The 21,643-nt window shown below is 40.2% G+C and overlaps 1 protein-coding gene across 2 annotated transcripts in view; it reads left to right on the forward strand.

The window, feature by feature from the left end:
• Window positions 1-21,643, forward strand: part of mettl14 (methyltransferase 14, N6-adenosine-methyltransferase non-catalytic subunit) — a 59,729-nt gene that overhangs the window by 13,371 nt on the left and 24,715 nt on the right. Inside the window, exons 3-6 of one of the 2 annotated variants that reach the window (XM_043696782.2) lie at window positions 2,742-2,756; window positions 3,364-3,451; window positions 12,324-12,401; window positions 20,280-20,367. In XM_043696782.2, coding sequence (XP_043552717.1) covers window positions 2,742-2,756; window positions 3,364-3,451; window positions 12,324-12,401; window positions 20,280-20,367 — 269 coding nt within the window. The remainder of the gene's footprint in view (window positions 1-2,741; window positions 2,757-3,363; window positions 3,452-12,323; window positions 12,402-20,279; window positions 20,368-21,643) is intronic. The other variant, XM_043696790.2, reaches the window with a different exon arrangement.

Consider the following 21,643-nt stretch of genomic DNA (forward strand, 5'->3'; position numbering starts at 1 on the left):
TTTATCTCTTGATATATTCTTAAAATATTATTTCCTCAGTAAGTGGATTGATAAATCTTGTTCCTATTCAACATGTATTGGAGTTGGCCTGAAAAGTGTTACTTATTTTCTTTGCATGGTCAAACCAATTGCTAACCTGACTTGAAAGTCAGCATTTTGTTCGTAAATTCTCACAAAAGTTTCATAATTTATACTCATTTGAAATAGTATAGATGAGTACTTTAATAACTGCAAACTATCTGTTTTTAGATGCATAGAGATTGAACAGAGTGAAGAAAAGGTATAGATCAAAATTACATTTATTATGAAGCTGGTAAGCACTGTTTGATGTAAAGAGCTGATGGGGATAAGCTGCACTGAAGCAACAAATAGTTCAGCAGACCAATAATCTCAATTCCTGACAGTGCCGAAATAATTTTTGACAAATGTTCCTTTTCATTTAATTCTGCCCAAATAACCGACTTCTGGAGGGATAAAAACTCATTTATCTATGCTTACTGAATTGTTCTTGCTCCTCACTCCATCCGCAAATTTTAGTTGTCATTGAACCTGACGTTAGATTTAGTAGCTATTTAATAACTCTCTTAGTAGCGATGAAATAATAGCACTGAGTCTGATCTAAGTTATTTGAATTAAATAAATACTGGCAGCTTAATAATTAGTTCAGATTTGTGGAAAGCCATTTTAGGTCAAAGGGATTTATAACTACAATTGTGTATTATTGTAAATATATTTTCTGGGCAAGGAACTGGCATCATTGTGTAGTTATCGTATTGCTGCTTCAGGTATTTATGTCTCAACATTAAATTGCAAATCTTGTGGGTTCTCATTATTAACTTCAATTAAGTAGCAGATAATCTATTACAATGCCAGAATGTCAGAACTTTTTTTTTAATGGCAATCCACCTGATGTGTTTTGATATAAATTCAAGTTGTTGATCAATCTATCGTAAATCTCTCAGTTTTTGGCAAAAATGGTCCGTAATGACTTTTGTGCCAATATTCAAAGTGAATATAAATCTTTGGATAATGAAGGAGGTGTTAAATGTTTGGCACACCCAGTATTTTTTGACATTGGATGTTGATGAAACCTACTCATATGCAACTTTAATGTAGCAAAATAACATTGCTTTCTGGGACCTTCTCAACAATCAGACTTTTTATTGCACAAAAACAAAGCACTGGAGAAATTCTGCATCTGTGGAGAGAGAAACAAAGTTAACATTGCCAGTCCAGTATAACTTCTTCAGACCAGGATTTGCTTTCGTTATTCTTCCAATTTTCATACTGTTTCTTACAGTTTTGAATATTTGTTGTTTTCAGTGGGGTTGTAAGCAAGCTTTGTAAAGATCATTTACATTGTCAGATTTGATTCTGAAGTTTATGCTTGCAGATAGACGAGGGGAAGCATAAGGATTGCTTTTGTCCTCGAGAGGGTAATAGCCTTGGCACAGTATTTTCACTTTGGTTGCCACCTGCTGATTCCTGATGACAAGATTGTATTGATAATACATGTGTTGAAATTAATTAAAGTTTGGATTTGCATGTATCTAAGGTATTTGAGGGTGCAGTCTAAATGCCCCAGTCAGCAAACATCATTGGTCGGGGTTGGAATGCTGCTAGCGTGAACGACTGAACGAAAGCAAGAAGGAGCATTAAATAATATTTAAGAGAATAACTTTTTTTTGTTCTTAATCATGTAAATCAGGACTCCACTATTTTATTATGGTTATCATTGAATTTAAAAAAAAGTTTTATGAAGAGGCTGGAAACCAAGCTGGATTATAATTGATCGTAAAGGAATGAAGGGAAATGTGTCTGTATCTGGTCTAGAATGATAGGAGTTGTGCTGTTTATATGGGTTTTATGCAAGTTAACGTTGAAATTGTCTCTAATTGTATAAAACCAGAACAATCCCATAATTTAGCTGTAATTTTGAGACACAGCAATGTGTAGAAAATTGAAATGTTAGATATGATGGTGGTAGCTTTTCTGAAGATAGGGTTGAGATGCTGGCTGTTGTGATCTATTAGTCATTGGTGGTTGTGTTTAAAACAAGATCAAAATATTTTGTTTTCTAACAATGCAAGTTACTTTCACACATTAAAATAATACTTGCAGTTTTATCTGACATGGTGTGCTTATTTATGCCTCTTTCCACTTGAATAAAAAAGCATTCCCTAATAATTTTTATTAAATTTGGTCAATTTGGTTTTACAAAAGAAAAGTACTTCCGTTAACATGGATGAAGAAAATTTCAGTCCAGAGAGGAGAGGATCATATTTTTTCTGAGCATGATGCATTTTGTTTGGAGTAGTATTTTTTTCTACTACATTTAAATTTTGCTTAATGTTTGGCATTGGGTATTTCCTATTTACCTGTAGAACAAAGTAGTTCTCTTATAGGAACTGCAGTTAACATAACTAAATGTTTCCAGCAAGTTATCAAATTGATTGATTGTGTTTGATACAATTCAGTACAGTTCTGTCACCATCAGCTTTTTGAATGTGTAAAAAGTGCTTAATCACTTAATTAAAGATTTGGGATTAAGCTTTTTTTCCTATTTCCCAATGTTACAATCATTATGCATCAAGAATAAGCACCAATGGATGGGCCAGGTTTCTGTGCAGTTACTTGTTTATGAATCTTCTGGATGAAAGTTGCACTTTTTTAGTGAGAAGTCCAATTTAGTCAAAACACAATATTAGATTATGATGCATATTTGTTTCCTTTTTTTAAAGGAGCAGACTCTTTTGGTGAGTACTTCTAGAAAAATTTATTTCTCCAATGGATTGATGGAGACTGCAGCTTTAATATTGGGAAACTCCTCCTGTGGCGGGATTATCTGTTAAAAAAATCCATGATCAATTTAAGGTTCAGATTTTGGTTAAAAAAATTGCAAGTGCATTTTTGGATTGTGACAGAGTTCTGAAAATCAGACATTTATTAAATTTAATTTAATGGAGCATTGTTTAGAATCCTCTCTCCCCGCCCAATTTGATAAATATATATTGTATGCGAGTGAATACTTTTGATCCCATATTAAAGCTCCATTTGTCCCCAATAGTTTAAACTCTAATTTTTTTGTAGCAAAATTATTTTACTCTTCATGCTTTAACTTATAGGATGTGATAACTATTTGATAGTGTAGCTCACTTGTGTAAATTAATTCATAAGGGAGGGATAAGAAAGGTAATTCAGTTGCAAAATTTAGACTCTTTACAGAGCTGTTTGGGTCACTTGTACTGTATACTGTTTCTGTAGTATACTCTGCATGTGCATGGAAGTGGGATATTCTTAAATCTATAATTTATTTCAATTGATTTTTTTTAAACAACAGCATCTTTTGTTTGATGCTTCTAGGGCAACATATGACACATCTGCACCAACCGCCAAGCGTAAATTTCAAGAAGAAGGGGAAGCTAGTGAAGAAGAATTCGAAGAATACAAAGTAATTACAGCACTGCAATGTCTTGTTTTCATTTCCATCTCCAGACTAAAATGGGCACAGACTATAAAATTTATTTTAACTGGCCTCTTCCATATTATAGAAACATTGAATATAAGCTATAAAACATTTCCAACAAAACATAATTTATAACTTAGCATGTGAAACTCGTCACGAAATGTGTATCTGATTAAAGACATCCACTGCAAATTTAAAATTCTGCCAGAACTGCGATAAGAATCTAGTTCACTATTTTTTTGTTTTTGATAGTTGTATTTGTTTGGAATCAGTTACCTAACTAGAATCTGTTTTTTAAACTATTGGTTCTCAGGAATTCAGTTTATTCCATGCTACTCCAGTACCTGTTGCTCATGAGTTGAGAAGGTGTGCTGTTGCAGTCTGTGTTATAGGAAGTTTGAGAATTCTGATCTATCAGTGATGATGACATAATAGGATTCATGTGTCCTTGGCAGCATGAATTAGAAGTTGGCTAAAAGGTAGGAAACAGAGGATAGGTATAGAATGGGCTAAGACTGGAGATAAGTTGAAAATGGTGTTCCACACTAATTGGTGTTGGGACCCTGGCCTTTTCTGATTTATCTGTTTGCACGTTCTACCAATGCATGGGTTTCCACCGGGTTCTCCAGTTTCAAACCCACAGTTCAACCTTATGCAGGTTAGATGGATTGGCCATGCTAGATTTCCCCATAGTGTCCAGGGATTCACAGGCTAGGTGGGTTAACTATGAGAAATGCAGAGTTACCGGGATAGGGCAGGGGGTGTAACTGGGTAGGATGTTTTTCAGAGGGTAAGTGTTGATTCAGTGGGCTGAATGGCCTGCTTCCACATTGTAGGGATTCTACTCTGTTCTAGATTCTATTCATCCAAATGATTTGGTGATAGTGTTGAGGGCAAAATCTCTACATTTGTAGATGATACTGAGCTCGGGAGAATAGTGAATTGTGAGGATAACAGAGTTATTTTGGAGAGACATTGAAAAGTTGGCCAAATGGGCAGGCACCTGCCAATGAATTTCAGTGCAGACAAATGAGTTAGTGCCTATTGGTAGAAGAAACGTGGAGAGACAGTGCAGGCTCAATCGTACAACTTTGACGGAAGCTCAAAGGAGATATACTAAAATGATACCAGGAAAGTGGGATTTGAGGTATAAGAAAAGAATACAGAAATTGGGCTTAATCTACTCTGCCCCCAAAGAAAGTAAGAAGTGCTGAAAATGTGTTGCTGGAAAAGCGCAGCAGGTCAGGCAGCATCCAAGGAGCAGGAGAATCGACGTTTCGGGCATGAGCCCTTCTTCAGGAATGAGGAAAGTGTGTCCAGCAGGCTAAGATAAAAGATAGGGAGGAGGGACTTGGGGGAGGGGCATTGGAAATGCGATAGGTGGAAGGAGATCAAGGTGAAGGTGATAGGCCGGAGTGGGGGTGGGGGCGGAGAGGTCAGGAAGAAGATTACAGGTTAGGAAGGCGGTGCTGAGTTCGAGGGATTTGACTGAGACAAGGTGGGGGGAGGGGAAATGAGGAAACTGGAGAAATCTGAGTTCAACCCTTGTGGTTGGAGGGTTCTTATGCGGAAGATGAGGCGCTCTTCCTCCAACCGTCGTGTTGCTATGGTCTGGCGATAGAGGAGTCCAAGGACACCTTCATCCCCCATCATGAAGGACTCAAAGCCCTCCACTTCTTCCTTTCCCGCCGTACCAACCAGTACCCTTCCACTGACACCCTCCTTCGACTGACTGAACTGGTCCTCACCCTCAACAACTTCTCTTTCCAATCCTCCCACTTCCTCCAAACCAAAGGAGTAGCCATGGGCACCCACATGGGCCCCCGCTATGCCTGCCTCTTCGTAGGATATGTGGAACAGTCCATCTTCCGCAGCTGCACTGGCACCGCGCCCCACCTTTTCCTCCGCTACATCGATGACTGTATCGGCGCCGCCTCGTGCTCCCACGAGGAGGTTGAACAGTTCATCCACTTTACCAACACCTTCCACCCTGACCTCAAATTCACTTGGACCGTCTCAGATTCCTCCCTCCCCTTCCTAGACCTTTCCATTTCTATCTCGGGCGAACGAATCAACACGGACATTTACTATAAACCGACCGACTCCCATAGCTACCTAGACTACACCACCTCCCACCCTGCCCTCTGTAAAAACGCCATCCCATATTCCCAATTCCTTCGTCTTGCCGCATCTGCTCCCAGGAGGACTGGTTCCAATACCGTACAACCCAGATGGCCTCCTTCTTCAAAGACCACAATTTCCCCCCAGACGTGATCGACGATGCCCTCCACCGCATCTCCTCCACTTCCCGCTCCTCCGCTCTTGAGGCCCGCCCCTCCAATCGCCACCAGGACAGAACCCCACTGGTCCTCACCCCACCAAGCTCCATATACAGCGTATCATCCATCGTCATTTCCGCCACCTCCAAACGGACCCCACCACCAGGGATATATTTCCCTCCCCTCCCCTGTCAGCGTACTGAAAAGACCACTCCCTCCGTGACTCCCTCGTCAGGTCAACACCACCCACCAACCCAACCTCCACTCCCGGCACCTTCCTCTGCAACCGCAAGAAACGCAAAACTTGCGCCCACACTTACTTCCCCCTACTTCCCTCCAAGACCCCAAGGGATCCTTCCATATCCACCACAAATTCACCTGCACAACCACACACATCATTTGTTAGATCCGCTGCACCCGATGTGCCTCCTCTATATTGGGGAGACAGGCCGCCTACTTGCGGAACGTTTCAGAGAACACCTCTGGGACACCCGGACCAACCAATGCAACCACCCCGTAGCCCAACACTTTAACTCCCCCTCCCACTCCACCAAGGACATGCAGGTCCTTGGACTCCTCCATCGCCAGACCATAGCAACACGACGGTTGGAAGAAGAGCGCCTCATCTTCCGCCTAGGAACCCTCCAACCACAAGGGATGAACTCAGATTTCTCCAGTTTCCTCATTTCCCCTTCCCCCACCTTGTCTCAGTCAAATCCCTCAAACTCAGCACCGCCTTCCTAACCTGCAATCTTCTTCCTGACCTCTCCGCCCCAACCCCCACTCCGGCCTATCACCCTCACCTTGACCTCCTTCCACCTATCGCATTTCCAACGCCCCTTCCCCAAGTCCCTCCTCCCTACCTTTTATCTTAGCCTGCTGGACACACTTTCCTCATTCCTGAAGAAGGGCTCATGCCCGAAACGTCGATTCTCCTGCTCCTTGGATGCTGCCTGACCTGCTGCGCTTTTCCAGCAACACATTTTCAGCTCTGATCTCCACCATCTGCAGTCCTCACTTTCTCCTCGTAGATTAAGAAATGACCTGTTTTGAGGTGTTAAAAATTATGAACAATTTTGACAGGGTCAAGAACGATCTTCTGTTCCCACGAGTTAATGTATCACTAGCTGGTGATCGCAATTGTCAGCAAGAGAGCTAGGAGTGAGATGAAGAGAAACTTTACTCGGTTGTTAGGAATTTGAATGTGCTACCTGGGAGAATGGTGGAGGCAGATTCCAGAGGATGTTTCAAAAGAGATGTACATTTGAAAATGATTAATTTTGAGACATACAGAGGAAGGGTTGGAGAATGGGATGAGATGGGTAGCTATAAACACAATGGGTAGAATGGTCTCCTTCTGTACTGTACAATTCTATGATTCTAATTATATATTTTCTACTTGGGATGGTATTGAAGGGCAACTGGTGCATTGCTTATGTGCCTACCTTTCTTGTGCTTCTAGCCAGAAAAGGGTGTAGATTTGGAAGGTTCTGTTGAAAGAGCCTTGTTGCAACACATTGGTGATAAAGAGAGTAAATGTTTAAGGTGGTAGAAGACAGCTCACCTCCACCTTCTCGAGGACCACTCAGGATGGGCACTAAATGCTGGCTAGCCAGTGGTGCCCTCATCCCACAAGTGAATATAAAACAGTAGCTAATCAAGTAGGCTTCAAAAACACAGTTACAGTGGGGTCCCATCTCCAAAGCCTTTAATCTGTTTTTATCTCCCACATCATTCTTATCTTTTCTGGAGTTTCCATATTTCCATTCTTCCAACTGGATAACCATGATAAAGGTGAACATTCCCTTCTTGTTCTTGTCAAATCACCTGCGGCCTTTAAAATAATTGAATACACTGCCCTTCCATAACATTTCCCCACTGCCGTCCAGCTGATTGGGATTCACCTGGTGCTATCCTTTATCTATTTAATTGTGGCCTGGGAATTACTTGTAATGGCTTCTTTCCCTGTTATTAGAATGTATTCTTGATCTCCATCCCTTCCTATTTAGAGTCATAAGCTTGCACAACATGGATACAGGTCCTTCAACCCAACTCGTCCATACCATAGATTTCCTAAACCAAATTAGTCCCATTTGCCAGCATTTGGCCCATATCCCTCTAAATCTTTCCTATTCATATATCCGTTTACATGCCTGTTAGATGTGGTAATTGTACCAGGCTCCACCACCTTCTCTGGCAGCTCTTTGCATACACACACCACCCTCTGCATGAAAAAGTTGCCCCTTAGATCACTTATGAATCTTTCCCCTCTCACCATAAATCTATGCCCTGTAATTTTGGATTCCCCACTACCTTGGGGAAAATACCTTGTCTAGTCACACTGTCCACGCGCCTCATGATTTTATAAACCTTTATATGGTCACTCTTCAGCCTCCAATGCTGCAGGGAAATAAGTCCTAACCTAGCCAGCCTCTCCTTATAACTCAAATCTTCCAGCCTTGGTAATATCCTTGTAAATCTTTTTTGCACTCTTTCCAAGTTAATAACATCCTTCCTATAGCACAGTGACCTTATCCATGTCTTGTACGGCTGTAATCTGACTTCTCAACTCCTGGATTCAATGCTCTGAACAGTGAAGGCAAGAATGCCAAATGCTGCCATCATCACCCTCGATACCCGTGACGTCATTTTCAAGGATATGTACCTGCACCCCTAGGTGTTGTGTTCGACAGCATACCCCAGGGCTCTACCATTAATTTTGTAAATCCTGCCCTGGTTTGCCTTGCCAATATGCAACACCCTACATTTATCTGAATTAAACTCCATCTGCCATTCCTTGGGCCCACTGTTCCAGTTGATCAAGAATCCATTGTACTCTTAGCTAACCTTCACTATCCACCATACCACCAATTTTGGTGTCATCTACAAACTTACTTACTGTGCCTCCAATGTTGTAGTCCAAATTATTTATATAAATGATAGAACAACAGTGGACCCAGCACTGATCCTTGTGGCGCATTGCTGGTCACAGGCCTCCAGTCTGAATAACACACCCACTGTCACCACCCTCTCTCTCCTACTGTAAGCCACTTTTGTATCTATTTGGCAAGCTCTCCCTGTAGATGTCTTCCACTCTGCCTTCATCTATCATCTTGGTCAAAAATTCAATAATTTGTGAGACGTGATTTCCCATGCACAAAGCCATGCTGACTACCCCTAATCAGTTCTTGCCTTTCTAAATGCACGTAGATCCTGTCTCTCAGAATCCCCATCAACAACTTACCCACCACTGACATTAGGCTCACTGATCTCTAATTTCCTGGCTTTTCCTTGCAGCCTTTCTTAAATCATGGCAGGGCAATAGCCACCCTCCAGGCTTCCAACTGTCAATGATACAAATCTCTCCAGCGAGTTTTGAGAAGATTTGTAGCTCAGTTGAGGTTTTGGATGTATGTTTGCTCGCTGAGCTGGAAGGTTCATTTCCAGACACTTCGTTACCTTCGTAGGTAACATCTTTAGTGGGCCTCAGGCAAAGCAATGCTGAAAATTCCTGCTTTCTATTTATATGTTTGGGTTTCTTTGGGTTGGTGATGTCATTTCCTGTGGTGACGTCACTTCTTGTTCCTTTTCTCAGGGGGTAGTAGATGGGGTCTAAATGGAGTAAATGGTGTTTGTTGATAGAGTTCCAGTTGGAATGCCATGCTTCTAGGAATTCTCGTGCGTGTTTTTGTTTGGCTTGTCCTAAGATGGATGTGTTGTCCCAGTTGAAGTGGTGTCCTTTCTCATCCATATGTGAGAGAGGGTCATGTCTTTTTGTGGCTAGTTGGTGTTCATGTATCCTGGTGGCTAGTTTTCTGCCTGCTGGTCCAATGTAGTGTTTGTTACAGTCCTTGCATGGTTTTTTGAAAATGACATTAGTTTTGCTTGTCTGTATAGTGTCTTTCAAGTTCATTAGCTACTGTTTTAGTGTGTTGGTGGGTTTGTGGGCTACCATGATGCCAAGGGGTCTGAGTAGTCTGGCAGTCATTTCCGAGATGTCTTAGATATAGGGGGGTTTCTGGACATGTTTTGTCTGCTTGTTTGGGTTTGTTGTTGAGAAATTGGCAGACTGTGTTCATTGGGTATCTGTTCTTTTTGAATACATGGTATAGATGATTTTCCTCTGCTCTGCGTAGTTCCTCTGTGCTGCAGTGTGTGTTGGCTTGTTGAAATAATGTTCTGATGCAGCTTCGTTTGTGGGTGTTGGGATGATTGCTTCTGTAGTTCAATATTTGGTCTGTGTTGTTTTTCTGTAAACACTGGTTTGAAGTTCCCCATTGGCTGTTCGCTCTACTATGACACTCTGGAATGGCAGTTTGTTGTTGTTTTCCTCCTCTAGTGAATTTTATGCCAGTAAGGGTATTATTGATGGTCTTGAAGGTTTCCTCTAATTTGTTTTGTTTAGTGATGACAAAGGTGTCATCCACGCAGTGGACCCAGAGTTTGGGTAGGATGGTTGGCAGAGCTGTTTGCTCAAGTCTCTCTGCTAAGAACCCTGATATCAGAGATCCCATGGGTGTTCCTTTGGTTTGTCTGTAGGTTTTGTTGTTGAAGGTGAAGTGGGTGGTAAGGCATAGGTCCACTAGCTTGATGATGTTCTCCTTGTTGATGAAGTTAGTGGTGTATGTGTCTTTGGGTCAGAGGCCCACTGAAGTTGTTATCTAGTAGGGTGGTGAAATGTCTGGAAATGAACCTTCCAGCTCAGTGAGCAAACCTACATCCAGGTATATGAATAGGAAGGGTTAAGAGGGATATGGGCCAAATGCTGGCAAATGGGACTAGATTTATTTAGGATATTTGGTCGGCATGGACGAGTTGGACCAAAGTACCTGCTTCCATGCTGTACAGCTGTATGACTCTATGAATGTGTGCCTGTTTGGAATTAAAGAGGGTATATCCTAAGTTTGAAGATTAGTAATTAATGATCTGTTTACCACTGCTAAAAAGATGAACTTCTTAAGTTTAGTTTTCTTTGTTATTAATGGGACCTTGTGTGAATTTCTTTTGTCTTAGGTAGTGGCCAAAGTCGGGCAGGTTAGCCACCTTGGTGATTAAGTGGTCATTTGGGGCAGTAGGGTGGCTCAGTGGTTAGCACTGCTGCCTCACAGTGCCAAGGACCCGCGTTCAATTCCTGTCTTGGGTGACTGTCTGTGCAGAGTTTGCACATTCTCCCTGTGTCTGCGTGGGCTTCCTCTGGGTGCTCTGGTTTCCTCCCAAAATTCAAAAGATGTGCAGGTCAGGTGAATTGGCCAGGCTAAATTGCCCATAGTGTTAGGTGCATTAGTCAGGCATAAATATAGGGTAGAGGAATGGATCTGGGTGGGTTACTCTACAGAGAGGCAGTGTGGACTTGTTGGCCTGAAAGGCCTGTTTCATACTGTAGAGAATCTAATCTGTACGTGTGTGATGGCTCATGGACTAGAGCAGATTAATTTCTCACACACAACCCATCAAGGTTGTGACATGAAAGGAGTACATTCTTGTATAATCTGCACTTCGTCAATAATTGAAACAGCTCGCCAAGGGCTTTGCAGGAAGATAAACTATTGAAATTTATTGTTGGGTTAAAATACTTCAACCAACCGTTGTTAGTATTTGGTATTTACTTAGGGAAAAGATGATTTATTTCCAGATTTTCTTTGTTTTCAGGTCCTCTTGGTTTTCAGATTTAGATAAAATGCATTTGAGAGTATTAAATTAATGTTTACTAGGTTAGTCATTAATATATGCTGCTAATTGTCAACATGAAAGTAACTATTTTCATTCAATGAAATAAGTATTTAGGGATGTCGGCCATATGTTCTTCATACTTATATTTGAATGGCGCATGTGTGTTGTACGTGGACACCTGTTGCTTAACAAGAAGCAAATGCACAAAAGATCAATAACAGCGTATGCAAAAACATTATTAATGAGCGCATAATTTTCTTGTTTACTAATTAATAATAGAAGTTAAGCAATTAAGCATATGTGAAACACCTTTCTGGGCTTGATGAATGTGTAATATATTTTCTACTGAGATTCGTATTTGTGGCCAAAATTGCATCACTTGATCACATCAATGGCGAGTCAGCAACTTGTTTAGGAAAGTGCAAACCTAAATCAACCATAAAACTGACCAGACTGTAGAACGGCATCTGCTTGAAGACTTTCATAAATCAAGAAGCTCCGGTGAATTCAAGTTTTCTTCAGGTTGAATTCAAGTTAGCTGACAAGTGTCTTTCCTCGGTTTAGCTAGTTGTTGTGGTTTACCATTAAATTAGAGCACACTGAATGCACATATCTGCGCTTCATCATCAGTGACATGACCATAGCTATGGAGTGACATGCGAAATGGCCCTTGCAGTTGGAATTGTCATATTTAAAACAAATCCAAAGAATTTTTATTTTAAATTTGAAAGCAGAAGACTGCATTGTATCTTAATCAAATTATTATTAACAATCTATCAAAGAAAGATATTGTATTCTAACCAGTTTCTAACTGTGCAGGAATGAATCCAATAAATCACTAAAGGAGAAGCTGTTTCTGGAACCTTCAATCTATTTTGATGTTCAGAAAAACATTTTGTTTTTGACAGGATGAGGTGGTGGAAGAAGAAGAAACAGAAATGCAATATAATGAGGAAATTTATAAGGATTCCAGCACATTCTTAAAGGTAAATCTATTTCAGCTAAGTTAGTGCATAAAGCTAAAATAAAGTAAGCAATAAGCTATCAAAATGCTGAATACACTTGTGAATTTAATTAATACATTTACTCTTCTATTTTAGCAAGAGTGTAATGGCTTATTGTAATGTTTTGAATTGTTTTGAATATATATATACATACACAAGGTGAGAGTACACAGGCAAGCCTACATTTATTATCCCAGCTGCTTTGAGAATTGTGATTATAAGCTGACATACAATCTTACGGTTATTGTAATGATGCTTCTTGTCTGGTGATTTGGTCATCAATTCCTACTAATTCTGAATGTAGTTTTAAATAGCTTTTTTTAAATGAAATCAGTTCAGCTGCTTTAAAATCTCACTTTTAAATGTGTTGAACAAAAGTTGCAGCAGAGCTATTTATACAAAAACTTGATTTCTTTACCAGACAGATTGAAGTATAGTGTATCTTGTCTTCATTTTTCCCCCTCTGCTATCATAATATTGAAGCGATATACAGACATGAAATCTAAATAAATATGTACCTCAAAGAATCCTGAGACCTGTTCAAACATATATACACCAATTAGTGTAACAAGACTTTACATTCTTGCAGCACTTGTAACAGTAAGTTACAAAGGATATTTTAAAATAAATGATATTTGAGCCAAAAAAAAATGATAATTGGACAAACTACCCAATGACCTTGGTCTGATGTACATTTTAAGCAGTGCCTTGCATGGTGAGTTTAGGTTGTGGAATTTGAGTTTATGGTCCAAGCTGCTGACAGCACAGGGGCAAGAAAAGGAGGTTGAGATACAAATGAGGCTGGATTTGGAGCGGTACAGAGTTTTTGGGCTATGGGATTTGTGAGTTGTGATTAAGGTGTGTGATTTATTTAATTTTGTTATCATTTATTGTTTTTTTTGGATTTTGGACTATTGGCTTGTAAGTTTTTTTCTGGGAGAGAAAATGTTCACTGATTTCTTATCATGGTGTTCGCAAGAGTGTTCTTGGAGACCTATGGGAGTTTGTTAATGTTGGAGCAGTTTTATGAGCCCTGAGAAAAGAGCATAATACATTAGGCTTCAGGTAGAAGGTTTTGGAATAGACTTTTTGAAGAAGGTGGGAGATGATGTGGAAATGCATGTAGCTTAAAGGAAGCCTTTATTTTAAAAGAAAATGCTTTACTGATGTCATTGCTTCATGTGAAAAACAGTTGGTTCGAAAGAAGGAGTTCCAAAGTGTTAAGAAATAGATTACCTCAGTGTACAGAAGTTAATTTTGAAGTTCTACACTAACCTTTTGGTTAAATCCCTGAAAGGATTGTGTGAAAGTGTGGGAGGGTAGGGAAGATCTCCTTATTGGGATTGTATTACAGACCTCCTAATAGTCAGAGGGAAATTGAGAAACAAATTTGTAAGGAGATCTCAGTTATCTGTAAGAATAATAGGGTGATTATGGTATGGGATTTTAATTTTCCAAACATAGACTGGGACTGCCATAGTGTTAAGGGTTTAGATGGAGAGGAATTTAAGTGTGTACAAGAAATTTTTCTGATTTAGTATGTGTCTGTACCTACTAGAGAAGGTACAAAACTTGACCTACTCTTGGGAAATAAGGCAGGGCAGGTGACTGAGATGTCAGTGGGGGAGCACTTTAGGGCCAGCGACCATAATTCTCTTAGATTTAAAATAGTGATGGAAAAGGATAGACCAAATCGAAAAGTTGAAGTTCTAAATTGGAGAAATGGCCAAATTTGACGGTATTAGACAAGAACTTTTGAAAGCTGATTGGGGGCAGATATTCACAGGTAAAGGGACGGCTGGAAAATGGGAAAAGTGACTACGGGGAATCTCAATGATGAGTAGATATTTAATAATACTCAGCAAAAATGTATTCCTCTCGAAACCAAGGACTTAGTGAGAAAGGTGAACCACCTGAGGTTTTCAAAAAGAAAAGATGGTCAAGGAGACTATCCAGTCAAAACCTAAAGGATACAAACTGGTGAAGACTAGTGGTAGGCCAGAAGATTGGGAATTTTTTTAAGATCCAGCAGCAGAGCCTAAAAAGCTAATACAGGGAATCCCCGATTTACAAATGCTCGTACTTAGAAATGTGCTCCCATACAGGGATGTAATTTTCAAAGACAAATGCAAACATTTCCTGTGCTAATGAGCAGCTGCTTTATATTTTCCTGCATTGTGTTCCAACTTGCATATAAGTAGACTGGCAAACGGACTCCAGAATTGAACCCGTTTGCAACCTGGGCATGCTACCTTTGGAAGGAGAAAATTGATGATCAAAGCCAAGAGTTTCATTGGGTACGCAAAAAGAGAGTAGCGAAGGAAGTGTGGGAACCTTGGAGGATATGACTAGCGAATTGAGATTGGGTAACAAGGAAATGCCAGGTAATTTAAACCAGTATTTTGCATCAGGCTTAACAGTGGAAGTTACAGTCCCCAAATATAATAAATATGGTGGTAATGGGAGGATAGATTTTGTGACAGTATCACGAAGAACAAAGTATTTGATGAATTAATAGGACTAAAGGTGGATAAGTTGTCACAACCTTGGGGCCTGCAATCAATGGTTTTAAAGGAGGTGGCTGCAGAGATTGAGGCATTGGTTGAAATATTCCAGACCTCACTAGATTCTGGGAGGGTTCCAGTGGATTGGAAAACTGCTAATGTGATGCTCTGTTCAAGAAGGCAGAGAAACAGAATGCAAGAACTGTAGGTCAGTTAGCCTAACATTTGTTCAGAAAAATCTTGAGTTCATTATTAAGGAGGAAATAGCAGAACTGTGAGAAAAGCTTAACATAATCAGAATGATTTTTTTTTAGAAAGGGAAATCATGTTTTGACAAATGTGCTAGAATTTTTTTTGATATAACAGTTGGTAAAGGCAAACTGATAGATGGAGTGTATTTGGATTTTCAGAAGAGATTTCATTAGGTGCCGCATATAAAAATTATTGCATGAGATAGGAGCTCACTGTATTGGGGGTAATTTATTAGCATTGATTGAGAATTAGTTAACACATCGACTGTAAAGATTGATAGATCTTTTTTCAGATTGGGAAGACATAATGGGGGGAATGCCACGTGGATACATCCTTGGACCTCAAGTACTTGCTATCTTGTATTAATAATTTGGAGGAGGGTGCAGAATGTAATGTATCCAAATTTGCTGCTGACACAAAAATAGATGGAGGGCATCATGTAATGAGGGCATAAAGAATCCGCAAGGGGATATAGATGGGTTCAGTGAGTGAACAAAAACTTGGCAGATTGAGTTATAAGTAGGAAGTATAAGGTTACTTTGGTAAGAAGAATACAAAGGCAAAGTATTATTTAAATGGAGGAGAGACTCCAAAGTGCAGTGCATATAGATTTGGGTGCCTGAAACACATTTATCCTGACTGTTAGTTACCCAATCCTCATTGGTAGTTGTGAATTTTTTGTTTACAGTTCTTCCTCCATTCTTGCACTTTGGGTTTTCTGCTATTCTTGGATTGTTTTTTGTGTATTCAGTTGTGAAGATAGATACAGTATAATTGTTTCCTTGCTTTCCGTTCTTCATTTCTTAGTCTCAACCATGTTTATATATTTCTGGAAGATTTTACCATCTGCTTTTTAAATTTTTTTGCTATTTTTCTCTTAAACCCCTAATTTTCACCTTTTATTGTCATTCTTCAGTTTTTAAAATTTTCCCAACCTTCTGACCTATCACTTGTCTTTGTAGCATTTTAAGGCTTTCCTTTTAATTGATATCATTCTTCATTTATTAGTCATGGCTGGTGTATACTTGTCAAATATTTTTTCTTTGTCAATGAAGAAAGCTTTGTTGAGATTTCTGAATTATGTCCATAATAGCTACCAAACTACTTTACCGTCTTAACATAGTTTCCCATCCCACTTTAACTTGAACTGACTTTAGATAGTAGTAATTACGTTTATTGAAGCTTAAGGCTCAGTTTAGATCCCATATTTCAAGCTAAATGTGAAATTTTATCATGTCATGATCATCATGTTGAGGATCCTTTACAATGAGTTAATTTTGTAATCCTGTTCCAACACACATTACAGGTCTGATATGGCCTTCCCCCGGTTGGTTTCAGTTGTGTTTGTCTTTTAAAAAAAACTGTCCCAAATCCACATTATGAACTTATCCTCCATGCTAATTTGCCAATTATTGCTGTGGTGGAGAAGGGTAGCTTTTCAGACTGGGGGCCACAAGGATCGATGCTGGGTGCACTACTTCTCATCATTTACTTAAATGATTTGGATGTGAACATGGGAGGTATGGTTAGTAAGTTTGCAGATGACAGAAAATTTGGAGGTGTAGTGGATATCGAAGAAAGTTCCCTCAGAGTACTACGGGATCTTGATCAGATGGGTGAGGAGTGGCAGATGTAGTTTAATTTAGATAAATGCGAGGTGCTGCATTTTGGAAAAGCAAATCAGAGCAGGACTTGTACAGTTAATGGTAAGGTCCTGGGGAGTGTTGCTGAACAAAGAGACCTTGGAGTGTAGGTTCATAATTCCTTGAAAGTAGAGGCGCAGGTAGATAGAATAATGAAGAAGGCAATTGGTATGCTTTCCTTTATTGGTCAAAGTATTGAGTATAGGAATTGGGAGGTCATGTTGTGGGTGTACAGGACGTTGGTTAGGTCACCTTTGGAATATCGCGTGCAATTCTGGCCTCCTTCCTATCGGATGGATGTTGTGAAACCTGAAAGGGTTCAGAAAAGATTTACAAAGATGTCACCAGGGTTGGAGGATTTGAGCTGTAGGGAGAGGCTGAATAGACTGAGGCTGTTTTCTGTGTAGCATCAGAGGCTGAGGGATGACTTAGAGGTTTATAAAATCACAAGGTGTAAGGATAGGATAAATAGTCTTTTCCCTGGTGTGGGGGAGTCTAGAACTGGAGGCATAGGTTTAGGGTAAGAGGGGCAAGATATAAAATTGACCAAAGGGGTAACTTTTTCACGCAGAGAGTGGTGCGTGTTTGGAATGAACTTCCAGAAGAAATGGTGGAGGCTGGTACAATCACAGCATTTAAAAGCATCTGGATGGGTAATTGAGTAAGAAGGGTTTAGAGGTATATGGACCAAGTGCTGGCAAATGGGACTAAATTGGGTTGGGATATCTGGTTGGCATGGATGAGTTGGATCGAAGGGTCTGTTTCTGTGGTGTACATCTCTATGACTTTATAACAGAATGTGTAGATGTAGTGTGTTCAGACTTTCAAAGGCATTTTATAAATTGTTACACAAGTTAATATATTGGCATGGTTCAAGGATTAGGAGGAGAAAGTGAGGGCTGCAGATGCTGGAGATCAGAGCTAAAAATGTGTTGCTGGAAAAGCGCAGCAGGTCAGGCAGCATCCAAGGGCTGGAAAAGCGCAGCAGGTCAGGCAGCATCCAAGGGATGGAAAAGCGCAGCAGGTCAGGCAGCATCCAAGGGCTGGAAAAGCGCAGCAGGTCAGGCAGCATCCAAGGCTGGAAAAGCTTGGATGCTGCCTGACCTGCTGTGCTTTTCCAGCAACACATTTTCAGCTCTGGTTCAAGGATTAGGTGACATATAGAATGCAAAGCCTAGAAATAAAAAGGAACTTTTAAGATATACTTTTAATTGAAAGGATAGAAAAGCAGGGTGTTTTTTTTTTAAAGGTATGAAATTGGAAAAGTTAGCATTCAAAGGAACTTGGGTCTGCTAATATATACTGCTGAAAATGTGTTGCTGGAAAAGCGCAGCAGGTCAGGCAGCATCCAAGGAACAGGAGAATTGACGTTTCAGGCTTATCCAGCAACACATTTTCAGCTCTGATCTCCAGCATCTGCAGTCCTCACTTTCTCCTCTGCTAATATATAGAATATAAAGTTTGCATTTGGCAAGCACAGCAAGCACATGGTATGTTGACCTTTTATCAAAGGGTTTGAATAAAAACATCTTTGAAATTGTGCAGAATTATATTTGATCACACTTGGAATATTGTATGCAGTTTTGGTCTCCATATACATAGAAGAATACACAGGGGAACCTTGATTATCCGAACATGAGGGGCGGGCAATGTTTTGTTCGGATAATTGATTATTCCGTTAACCGATGAAATGCCTTTCCTCCGGCGCTCGGAGTTTTTAAAGTCTGCTCCCCCTTCAGGGGACTGCAGCAGCATACAACGCACAAGACCCCGGACCCAACACTGCACCCGCCCCCCTCCCCCCCCACCCGCCCCCCTCTCCCCCCGCCCCCCCCCCCCCCCCCCCCAACCATCCAACACCACGTCCCACCCCCAACCCATCCAGCACCACCCACCCTTGTCCAACCCCGCCCCCAACCTTATCCACTCTCACCCACCCACCGCCTCTCCGTCCAACAGGGGAAGGGAGGTTTAGGGTACACCCCTATATAGAATGCCGGGGAAAGAGAGGGTGGGCAGACAGTCATTTGGAAACAGTGCCTGTTTAATCACTGTAAATAAAAGACGCGATCACTGTTGGAAACACGTCTTTGATGTGATGTTTCTATCGGGACATCGAGATCTCCTTCGGATAATCCGATTTTTGGATAATTGGTATTCAGATAATCGAAGTTCCTCTGCACTTTCTTTAGAGGCAGTAAAGCAAACATTGACTAGATAGATCTTTGGGATTAAGAGGGTGATTAAATTGGGTCAATATTTTGAGGTTGAGAAGAATGAAACATGATTTCATTGAAATATACAACATTCTGAAGGGATTGACAGGGTAGATACTGGTATTTTCGCTGGTTGGAAAATCTGGAACAATGGCTGCAGTCTTGGTATTAGAAATCATTATGACTGCAGTGAGGGCACAATTCTTCACTTGGTGTTTTCAATCTCTGGAACTCTCAAAGATGGAGAGCTGTGAATCCACCCTCGTTGAATTTATTTACACCTGAGATTTTTGATGTTTTGGGAAATGAGACATGGGGAACAGGAAGGAAAGAAGAGTTGAATCGGAAGAGGATCCATGATTGTACTGGACAATGGAGAGGCTTGATGGACTGCATGATCTACTCATGCTCTAATTTATGTTATTCTGAGAGCCAAAGGTAGAACAGTTGCAACTTGAAAAGTGCAAATTATAATTAAACTGGGACAGATTCTCTGGGTAACAAAATTTCTCCTCATCTCAGTCTTAATTGGCCTACCCAGTATCCTTAAACTGTGACCTCTGCTTCTGGACTCTCCAGTCCCTGGAATGTTCTTCCTGCATTTATCCTATCGAGTCCTGTTGGAATTGAATAGCTATCTGAGATTTTTCCTCATTCTTCCAGACTTTAAGACTTACTGATCGAGTCTCTATACATCAGCTCTGCCATCCCAGGAATCAGTTCGGTAAATCTTTGTTACACCCTGTCCGTAGACAGAACAAGATTCCTCAGATAAGGGGACCAGAACTGTACACAATACTTCAGATCTGGTCTCTCCAAGGCCCTGCACAGTGGTAGCAGAAATATTCTGCTCCTTGTACTTGAATCCTCTAGCTGTGAAGGCCCACATATCATTTGCCTCTTTCACCACCACCTGCACCTCATGCTTATTGTCAGCGACTGCTGTGTAACGATACTCTGGTCTTGTTGCATTATATGAAGAATATTACAGACATGAGAATAAAATTTTGATTTAGATCTGAAAGTGCTTTCCATACTGGTTTTATTTTGAAAAATGACTGCAGTATTTCCCAACTTAGCCCTGATATCTTAAATCTTTAATGTTGCTAAAAATTTATTAGTTTACTGATAAACTTTTATCAAGGTAGCATAAATAAGGATAGTTATCCATGCTGTCTTACTCTTAGCTTTATTCCAGCTTTTCTGTTTTGTATAAACTATTTATTTCATTCATTTTTCCATCAGGGTACGCAAAGTCTGAATCCACATAATGACTACTGCCAGCATTTTGTGGACACAGGTCATCGACCCCAAAACTTTATTCGTGATGTTGGTAAGTTAAAGCAATAGCCCTACAATTTGTAGTGTTGTGAATTAAAGTTGAGTTTAATTTTATAGGCTTTCCAATTCCGCAGTTGGAAAATAGTGAAGTGGAAGTCCCACTTCTGATTTCAATAGAGCCAGTTTTGGGAATGAGAAAAGGTGTAACTTGTGCAAGCACAGATGATAAGTTCATCACTGCCATTGAACTCATTGTTGACTGCACTCAACCAGCCATAGTTTTCAAAATTCACTATGTAATGTCTACATTAAATATTATTCTGTGTTTGTTGCAGTACTTGTGGACAATCTCTAATTGCCAAGAATTAGACTAACAACATTTTAATTATGGACCTCACAATTATGGCTGAGACTGAGGTTTGCTAGAAGCAACATCTATATGCTGAAACCTGCCTTGTTTGGGCAAAAATAATTTTACCAGACATTGCATATTCTTCTAAAAAGTGTTTGGGGGAAATTATCTCCCTTAAATAATCTACATCTCAAGGCTTGACCAATCAAGAAGCAACTTACCAATGAAGCAGTAACCTTTGCTCGTTCTTTATAAAAGGTTGCTCCCTTTGAAATTTGGCATTTTTCAAGCTTGATGGTATGTCTGTTTTTGTCTCTAGTCGTCAACTCTCTGTCGAACAAGTGAATATTTACATAGTCAGTAAATTTGGATTTACATAGATTTATACTTAGTTCTAGGTATTGACATGACCTAAAAAGATAGAAGGTTGATTTAATGATTTACTGTTTTGAGGAGATAATAGTACTAACGTGAGGTTCAGCATGAATATTCTTTAGAGTAGTGTCTTCGGCCCAACCATATTCAGCTTCTTCATCATTGACCTCCCCTCCATAAAAAGGTCAGCAGTGGGACATTTGCTGGTGAGTCTACAATTTTCAGCACCATTCACCACTCAAAAAGTGAAGAGGTCCATGCCCAAATGCAGCGAAACCTGGATCAGGTTTGGATTCACAAATGGCAGCATTTGTACAGTGGCAGCAGTGTGCATCATCTACAAGATGCACTGCAGAAATTTATCAAGATCCCTTAGACAGCACCTTCCACATCCACAACTATTTCCATGAGAACAGATATTTTGGAACACCACCATGTGCAAATTCTTCTCCAAGCTATGCTCATCATCCTAACTTGTTGTTTTTTCTTCAGTGTTGCTGAGTCAAATTCCTAAAACTCCTCCCCTAATGGCATTGTGGATCTACCTACATAAAATTGACTGTCTCAGTTGAAGAAGGCTGCACTCTACCATCTTCTCAAG

Source organism: Chiloscyllium plagiosum, unplaced genomic scaffold (genome assembly GCF_037043375.1).
Source record: "Chiloscyllium plagiosum isolate Xiang-an unplaced genomic scaffold, Cpla_swu_hap1 HiC_scaffold_1, whole genome shotgun sequence".
Lineage (NCBI taxonomy): Eukaryota > Metazoa > Chordata > Chondrichthyes > Orectolobiformes > Hemiscylliidae > Chiloscyllium > Chiloscyllium plagiosum.